The sequence below is a fragment of the Phocoena sinus genome, chromosome 9 (assembly GCF_008692025.1).
Source record: "Phocoena sinus isolate mPhoSin1 chromosome 9, mPhoSin1.pri, whole genome shotgun sequence".
NCBI classification, from domain to species: domain Eukaryota; kingdom Metazoa; phylum Chordata; class Mammalia; order Artiodactyla; family Phocoenidae; genus Phocoena; species Phocoena sinus.
In genome coordinates this window covers 5,933,964-5,942,578 of record NC_045771.1, presented here as the reverse complement: position 1 = coordinate 5,942,578, position 8,615 = coordinate 5,933,964, and the positions used below count along the sequence as shown (strand labels likewise).

At 60.1% G+C, this 8,615-nt stretch overlaps 2 protein-coding genes across 8 annotated transcripts in view; one reads left to right on the top strand and one right to left on the bottom strand.

The window, feature by feature from the left end:
• The first annotated feature begins 92 nt into the window (after positions 1–92).
• On the top strand, positions 93–8,120 carry CHPF2 (chondroitin polymerizing factor 2). 2 transcript variants are annotated; one of them, XM_032642780.1, is made up of 7 exons: positions 93–1,898; positions 2,349–2,913; positions 3,624–3,806; positions 4,774–5,824; positions 5,900–6,598; positions 6,872–7,021; positions 7,336–8,120. In XM_032642780.1, the coding sequence occupies exons 1-5, from the start codon at positions 1,636–1,638 to the stop codon at positions 6,079–6,081; spliced, it is 2,244 nt and encodes a 747-aa protein (XP_032498671.1). In that variant the 5' UTR covers positions 93–1,635; the 3' UTR covers positions 6,082–6,598; positions 6,872–7,021; positions 7,336–8,120. The 2 variants fall into 2 exon arrangements, with proteins under 2 accessions (XP_032498671.1, XP_032498670.1); XM_032642779.1 differs by having other exon boundaries at positions 95–1,898; positions 4,774–6,598; positions 7,305–8,120.
• Positions 6,347–8,615, bottom strand: part of SMARCD3 (SWI/SNF related, matrix associated, actin dependent regulator of chromatin, subfamily d, member 3) — a 32,367-nt gene continuing 30,098 nt past the window's right edge. For all 6 annotated transcript variants that reach the window (XM_032642783.1, XM_032642784.1, XM_032642781.1 and 3 more), the window contains 5 exons: positions 7,634–7,731; positions 7,324–7,459; positions 6,893–7,015; positions 6,673–6,774; positions 6,347–6,558 (listed from right to left, as the gene is read on the bottom strand). In XM_032642783.1, the coding sequence (XP_032498674.1) occupies positions 6,505–6,558; positions 6,673–6,774; positions 6,893–7,015; positions 7,324–7,459; positions 7,634–7,731 (513 nt within the window). In that variant the 3' untranslated portion in view covers positions 6,347–6,504. The remainder of the gene's footprint in view (positions 6,559–6,672; positions 6,775–6,892; positions 7,016–7,323; positions 7,460–7,633; positions 7,732–8,615) is intronic.

Here is an 8,615-nt window from a genome sequence, read left to right as displayed (position 1 = left end):
GGGGGCTGGCGGGACGACCACGTCACCCCACAGCGGCTACGAGGCGCAGAGAGGGGGCGGGACGACCACAGAGAGGGCGGCGGCGGAGCGAGCGGCCGGATGCGGTCACCATAGAGACGGGGACTGACAGCGAGCGGAAGAGGAAGGAACGGGCCAGGCTGTGAGGTGGCAGCGGCTGCAGCGGCGGAGCCGGCGCCTCGGGCCCTGGGGTCTGTTCCCCCTTCCCCGCCCTACCCCTGCAAGGGGCGTCGGGGGCACCGCTCCGGAGGACAGGAGCACGTCCCAGCCCCACGCCTTCACCCCGACTCCCCGGGACCCGGCTGGCCGCGGCCGCCATACCCCGGCCGCTCGTTATCCGCACGCCGCCGCCCCTTGCCCGGCTGCAGGGGACTCCCCCTGTGGGCCTCGCGGTGTCCCTCGTTGTCCTTCGCCCACTGGCGCAGGCAGGGCTTTTGCCCCCGCTGACGGGCCTGAGGACGGAGTCTTTGCCCTCCTCTCCCCGCCGCGACCTCCATTCCCGTCGCCAGAACGAACGGAGTCTCCCTGCCCCTCCTCTACAGCCCCGTGACGCAGCCAGTTTTATTTCTGTTGTGAGACTAGCGGCTAACACTCGCTTTGGGCCTTCTTTCTAGCACTAGAGTTGCTCTTGATGGCTGAGAGGTAGACAGGGGCGCCGGGCCTGACAACGGGCGCACCGGAAGCCAGCCGAGCTTCCGTGTGCCTTCTCAGGATCCCTGCGTTGTCGCTAGCTGCTTCTCTTCTCGGTTTGGTTCGGTTCGGTTTGGGTACCCGGGGCTCTGGTAAAACCAAACACCGAATCGCTCTTACGCGGCCGGGGTTACTGTCAGGTAGCACCAGCCTCTCGGCAGCGGTGATTCAGAGAAGAACGCCCTGCACAGTGGCTCCATCAGCCATTGTGCTCCTCTGAGAGGCTCTTCGTGCCGAGCCACCATATCCTCCGTCCACCTCATTAGGTGGGCGGAACTTCTGTGCGCGGTGCCAGTGGCTCCTGACCACTCCTGACTGCCGGGAGGGGTGGGTACCCTAGCCAGATGTCTCCTTAACACTCGGGAATAGAGTGGAAAGGCCCTGACCCCATCCCGGCGCTGGCCTTCAGCAGCCAGTCGGCAGCCCCTGCAGTAAACTGAGTGAGACGTGCCCCCGCCAGGCGCTTCTTGGGAAAGGCCTGTGGAGTTAGGTTCCTCTAGCCGGGGGTGGTTGTGTTGATGGAGCATGTGCTTTTCCCCAAGCCCATCTTTATCGGTTGCTGCCATCTCTTGGCTTAGATCCAGCCTTCAGATGTATGTAGTCCTTTTGGGGTTAGGTTTGACAGGATTGAGTTTTATTTCCTCTCGCTTTTACTGGAAGCCTCGCCATTAGTGGGTGAAATTGATTCGAATATTTACTATTTGGATTGAGGGTTAGATCCAGCACCTTGACAACGGAAGGCCAGGCAGACATTTCCCGGGGATACTGGGCCTGGAAGCAAACACGCCTTGTTCTCTTGTTGACCTCATTGACCCCAGGTTCCCTTGTTAAAACTGCAGACCTACTCCCGGCCAGGTGCCCATTTACCCACTGATCGATCCTTGAGGCCGTGCCCTCTGGGGCACACACGTGGCAGGGCCCACCGCCATGCGACTGAGCTCAGTGTTGGCTCTGCTGCAACCAGCACTGCCCCTCATCCTAGGGCTGTCTCTGGGGTGCAGCCTGAGCCTCTTGCGGGTTTCCTGGATCCAGGGTGAGGGAGAAGATCCCTGTGTAGTGGCTGTGGGGGAACCAGGAGGGCCGCAGAATCTAGACTCAGGAACTCAGCTTGACCAAAGTGATGAAGACTTCAAACCCCGGATTGTCCCCTACTACAGGGATCCCAACAAGCCCTACAAGAAGGTGCTCAGGTGAGAGTTGTGTGTGTGCATAGTTCCCAGACCCCGGTTTAGGGTTGCTCCAAGCCCTTGCCTCTGCCTTCACTGGTAATCACTGTAGGCTCCTTGAAGCAATTCTTTGCCTTGTTATCCATCAGGGTTTGGTCCAGTTTCTTCCTCCTTCTCAGGTCTGAGAAAGCCTCACCCATTGGTGTTAAATTAGTGGTTGGATGTTCTTCAACCGGGCAGGAATTGCATCTAACCCATCCCATCCAGCCTTGGTTGACCTCTCCCCAACTCAGTCCCAGTGTCGGCTACTCAGTGTATGCTCACTCCAGTAGCTCATTAATGTGGAGGAGGAGGTCTGTCCCTTCTCTCTTCTCAACTCCAACTCACTCATTCCTAGGGGGATGCATATGCTGGACACACTGAGTGTTCCTAAAGACTAGGGAGTTGACCCTTGGCATGCTGGTCTCCCTACAGGACTCGGTACATCCAGACAGAGCTGGGCTCTCGCGAGCGGTTGCTGGTGGCTGTCCTGACCTCCCGGGCCACACTGTCCACTCTGGCTGTGGCTGTGAACCGCACGGTGGCTCACCACTTCCCTCGGTTACTCTACTTCACTGGGCAGCGAGGGGCCCGGACTCCGGCAGGGATGCAGGTGGTATCTCACGGGGACGAACGGCCAGCCTGGCTCATGTCCGAGACCCTGCGCCATCTTCACACACACTTTGGGGCCGACTACGACTGGTTCTTCGTCATGCAGGATGACACGTATGTGCAGGCCCCCCGCCTGGCAGCCCTGGCTGGCCACCTCAGTATCAACCAAGACCTGTACCTGGGCCGGACGGAGGAGTTCATTGGCGCAGGCGAGCAGGCCCGATACTGCCACGGGGGCTTTGGCTACCTCTTGTCACGGAGCCTCCTGCTTCGATTGTGGCCGCATCTGGATGGCTGCCGAGGAGACATCCTCAGTGCCCGTCCTGATGAGTGGCTTGGCCGCTGCCTCATTGACTCTCTGGGCATCGGCTGTGTCTCACAGCACCAGGTGACAGCCCTTTCGAGTTAATCCCGGTCCCCGACAAGTTAGTGGCCGAGCGATTGGACTCGAGGCTGGGTGCTGTGGCGCTTTCCCAGCGGCACCTCGGGGCTGTCGTTGTGCCTCTTCCAGCCCCGATCACCCCTCTAGCTCTCCCTTGCTCACCTCTGACAGTCTTAGATCCCTAGGGCCGTCAAAAGCGGCATCTTGTCAGGGACCCTCCGAGCAAGCCAGAAAGGTGCCCCTTACCAGTCCTCCCACCTGGCCCCTTGCCTCCCGCCCCTTCCCCGACACTTGCGCAGTCACCGATGATCTGGGAGTGTCCTAGAGATGGCCACTCTCCTGGAGGGGTAAGGTAGCCCAGGAACCTCCCTTTTGGTTGGTGAAGAGGGGACGATGCCAGAGGGGCCCCTCCTCCCAGACCAGAGTATTGGGAGTATCTGCTGGCTTTCGGCTTTCATTCTTCCGAGGAACAGTGGGGTTCTTTGCTGGGGCGGGGCGGGGGCTAGGGCATCCTTAGTTGCCTAGCTAGCACTCTCTTTTCCAAAATCCGTTGGTGAGAGTAAGGCTGAGGTTGAGGGGACACCAGAATGAGCTCCTGTGCCTTCCCCGCTTCTGCGGCAGTGGCAGTAACAGGTGTGAATGCTGAGCGTGGTCGAGGGTGGTCAGGCCCGGCAGCCCTCCCTGTGTGGCATTGATTGGTCTCATTGGTCCTCTAGGGGCAGCAGTATCGCTCGTTTGAACTGGCCAAAAATAGGGACCCCGAGAAGGAGGGGAGCTCGGCTTTCCTGAGTGCTTTTGCGGTGCACCCTGTCTCCGAGGGAACCCTCATGTACCGGCTCCACAAGCGCTTCAGTGCTCTGGAGCTGGAACGAACGTACAGTGAAATAGAACAGCTGCAGGTGAGCCTGGGACCAGGGCTGGAGGTCACAGGGAGCTTCAGGCGTCCAGGCTCATGGTGCGTGGGAGGGGAGGCCGGGTGAAGTAGAAGGAGGCTGACCATACCCCGATTTAAAACGACTCCAGGGAGAAGGGGCCCTGGGGGGTCCAGGTCAGTCATAAGATCATCAAAGCTCCTGGCATGACTTGGATGCGCTCAGAAGGGCTTGCAGGTGAGCTCTGAGGAGTGGGCTTGGTAGAGTGCTTAGATAGAAGAGTGGTTTGTGTTTTGTTTTTGGGGGGGGCGTGGTTTGGGGTTTTTGTTTTTTGAGTTTTATATAAGTTAAGTGAATTAATGTTTGTTTTTAACATCTTTATTGGAGTCTAAGAATAGTGTTTTTTTAATTTTTGAATTTTTTGGCCCCCCCTGCGCAGCTCGCAGGATCCTAGTTCCCCGAGCAGGGATCAAACCCGTGCCCCCTGCAGTGGAAGCTCGGAGTCTTAACCACCAGGGAAGTCCTGACAGAATAGTTTTAATTCCTCTCCAGCAAGGAGGCAAAAACCTAGAAGTCCCTGAACCTCAAGCACCGCTCTTAGACGGTCCAAGGGCAGAAGGTAGAGGAACTGTCTGCTTGACCGCGGGGGTTGTCTGAGGTGGGGTACAGGTGAAAACAAAGGGCTCTTTGTGAAGAGAGCGCGAGTGCTTTGAGTATGGAAGAGAAAGACTGCCCAGCTTTAGATTTCAGGGTGCTTTAACCTCCAGGAAAGCACGTTTCCCACCGCCGCCTCCTCACAGCGGTTGTGAAAGGCGGCTGTGACTCGAATGCTTTCTGCACCTTCCCGATTAAAGAATGTAGAGTACAGGGAATTAAGCGATGAGCCTCACTGAGTGCTACTGGGGTCAGGGCAGACCTCAGGCCCCGGGACGCCGGAGTGGGGTAGGGTCCTGACTGCCTAGCGGGGCACTAACTGGGCGTCCCTCCCACCCAGGCTCAGATCCGGAACCTGACCGTGCTGACCCCTGAGGGGGAGGCAGGCCTGAGCTGGCCCATTGGGCTCCCGGCCCCTTTTACACCACACTCTCGTTTTGAGGTGCTGGGCTGGGACTACTTCACAGAGCAGCACACCTTCTCCTGTGCAGACGGGGCCCCCAAGTGCCCACTGCAAGGGGCTAGCAGGGCAGATGTGGGCGACGCCGTGGAGACTGCTTTGGAGCAGCTGAATCGGCGCTATCAGCCCCGCCTGCGCTTCCAGAAGCAGCGGCTTCTCAACGGCTACCGGCGCTTTGACCCAGCGCGGGGCATGGAGTACACCCTGGACCTGCTGCTGGAAGCCGTGACGCAGCGCGGGCACCGGCGGTCCCTGGCCCGCAGGGTCAGCCTGCTGCGGCCCCTGAGCCGGGTGGAGATCCTCCCCATGCCCTACGTCACCGAGGCCACCCGCGTGCAGCTGGTGCTGCCGCTGCTGGTGGCTGAAGCCGCCGCGGCCCCTGCGTTCCTGGAGGCCTTTGCAGCCGGTGTCCTGGAGCCGCGAGAGCATGCCCTACTCACCCTGTTGCTGGTCTATGGGCCGCGGGAAGGGGGCCGAGGGGCCCCGGACCCGTTTCTTGGGGTGAAGGCTGCAGCGGCTGAGTTGGAACGACGGTACCCTGGGACGAGGCTGGCCTGGCTCGCTGTGCGCGCGGAGGCCCCTTCCCAGGTGCGGCTCCTGGACGTGGTCTCCAAGAAGCACCCCGTGGACACGCTCTTCTTCCTCGCCACCGTGTGGACCAGGCCCGGGCCCGAGGTCCTCAACCGCTGCCGCATGAACGCCATCTCCGGCTGGCAGGCCTTCTTCCCGGTCCACTTCCAGGAGTTCAGCCCCGCCCTGGCACCACAGAGATCTCCCCAAGGGCCCCCGGGGGCCGGCCCCGACCCCCCGTCCCCTCCTGGTGCTGAGCCTGCCCGGGGGGCTCCCGTTGGGGGCAGGTTTGACCGACAGGCTTCCGCAGAGGGCTGCTTCTACAACGCTGACTACCTGGCGGCCCGAGCCCGGCTGGCTGGTGAGCTGGCGGGCCAGGAAGAGGAGGAAGCCCTGGAGGGGCTGGAGGTGATGGATGTTTTCCTCCGGTTCTCAGGGCTCCACCTTTTCCGGGCCGTGGAGCCAGGGCTGGTGCAGAAGTTCTCCGTGCGTGACTGCAGCCCTCGGCTCAGCGAGGAGCTCTACCACCGCTGCCGCCTGAGTACCCTGGAGGGGCTGGGGGCCCGCGCGCAGCTCGCTGTGGCTCTGTTCGAGCAGGAGCAGGCCAATAGCACGTAGCGCGGCCCGGGGCCCCGCCCCCACTTAGGGCCCTTCGGCCTTGGCCCCGGCAAGGCGGGGCCACACGGACGGACAGGTGGAGGGCTTGTTGCTGTATTTCCGAATAAGAAAATGTCATTAAAAGTGTCGTCTGCCGAACTGTTTCTAGGTCTAGGGAAAATGGAGTAAGAAGACTCTGAGGGAGGGGGTGGGGCGTTTCCCAGAGGGACCCACTGCCCTCCCCTGCCTCCTCCCTCCCCAGTTACCAATGACCACACGGCTGTTATCAGGTGAACACCTTTAATCCAGTCCCTGCCTCACCCGAGAGGCGAGAGGCGAGAGAGGGGTGAGGCGAGGCGTCTGTCCGGGTGGTGGCAGAGCCCTAGGGCACGGGGCAGGGCCTGAGGCCCGCATCGCTGTTGGGCGCTGGCTCGCACGGGGCTCCTAGGTGTTGCGTACAACCAGGGACTGCTCCAGCTCCTGCCTGCGCTGCTGGATCTGTAGCGGAGTGAGAGCGGGAGCAGGTTACCTGCTGCTGGTGAGTGACGGGACCCCACCCGCCCTGGAGGGGAATCCGGAGCGGTGGCGGAGGCCTGCGGGGGCCCTTCACACCTTGCAGTAGAAGTAGCGGCTGACGGCTTCCTGGGACCAGGGCTGGTGGTAGAACTCAGCCCGGCGCTCCTCCTCAGGGTTGCCTGCCACATCTGTCATCACCTGGGAGGGAGCAGTGGGGTCAGCCCCGAGCCCGGACCCCCTCCAGCCCCTGTGAACAACGTTTACTGTCTTCCCGATGTGCTTGTCTTCCATCCAGTGCTCCCTGAGTCCCCTTCACCTTGAGGTCCCGGCTCTGGGAGCGGAGGAGGTCTTGGATGTAGCCTTTGGGGTCTCTGGAGAAGCTTAGCATGAAGTCTCTCTGGATCTTGAGCTGGTTTATGGACTCAATCGTCTCATGGATCTACAGGTAGAAAGACAGGCTTTCACCTGGCCGTGCTGATGTGTGAGAGGAAGGGAAACGGCGGGGGGGGGGGGGTGCGGTACAGGGGTGGGGAAGGGGTTTGCTGTTGTGCCTTTGAAGGGCAATCCCTCAGGTCCCTGATGCCCAGGCAGTCCCAGGGAAAGTGGGATGGGCGGAGCTCCAAGTAGCAAGGGAAGGGCCACCTCCCCCCCTTCCTCTCTCCATAGGCCCACGTTCTTGTCTGTTTTGTCTGTACTTCTGTCACTTTTGGGTTAACGTCCCACTCCAGCTCTGGGCTCTGGCCCCACCTTACTGTCCAGGGCGCTGATCTCCTGCTGGTTGGCCGTGGACAGGAGGAAGCTGCTCATCTGTCCCTTCAGTGGCTCCTCTACCTCCACATCAATGTCATAGCACGCCGTCTTCTTCTGGTCTGATGGGTCCACGCTGCCAGGGGAGTCCAACCCTTGGCATCCATGCCGCCCCCACAGAGGCCAAGGGCGCTGGGGCCCGAAGCAGAGGGGAGGGGCGGTGTGTGTGGGGGGGGAGGCAGAAGGAGGGGCAGGGAGGGCAGGACCACCACAGAGATTCCCTGTTCTGAGGAGCAGCCGGGGGCCTCACCTGATGACGTGGTTGATGACAATTGGGTCAGGGGGCAATAGCAGAGCTGTGAGGCGCTGGGGAATCTCAGAAAACTTCAGCCGGGGACAATCAAAAATCTGAAGTGGGAGAGAGAGATCGCTCTTCTGTGCTTGAAAGAGCATAGTTTCCATTCTGAAAAGGCCACGAGAAGCCAGTGCTCACGGGGCTGGGGCCAGGTGGGCTGTGACCTGAGGAGCGCTGACGGGGAGGGGTGTGCAGCGCGTGGGTGAGAGCACAGGCCCTGGGTCGGCCGGCCCGGGTGTAAGTCCTGCTTCCGCCGCTCACTGTGCAACCCTGAGCAACTTACTTAACATCTCCTCCTGAGTTTCTTCATCTCTGGAAAGGGGATGGTAACGGTATCTATCTCAAGGGGTTGTTGGAATTAAATGAGTCCGTTACACATGAAGTGCTTGGAACGGGCTTGGCATGTGGTTAAGTACTCAATAAATATCAACTGTTATTTTTACTAAGGTCTATCTGTTGTATTTATTTAAAAATTATTATTAAAAATATTATTAATAATCTCTGGTTTGGTAGAACTCTTGTCAAATCACTTCCACAGCAATCTGATTCTCCTAACTGCCCGGTGGGCTAGATGGGACAGGTATTGTTATCACCCTGTTGTAGGGATAAGGAACAAGGCTCAAAATAGCTAAGTAATCTACCCAGAGTCTAGACCCGGGACTAGGACTCGGGGATCCTAATTCCAAGTGACAAGAATGTGTTCCCCAAAGCTGTTGGCCTCCTGGGGTTCCAGGTCTTCCTCACCTGGGGTGGCTACGATGGGCGGGCCACCGCACAGAGCTGTGCCATGGCAGAGCCTGGACTAGAACCCTGGTCTCTGGCTCCGAGACCGTTTCCAACGGAGTCGAGAAGGGAGTGGGGGGTGTCACCTTAGTAGGGGCACTTCCCCTACCGGTAACTCTGCCTGCTCCCCGGGGCCCCGGGCTCGGGGGAGAGG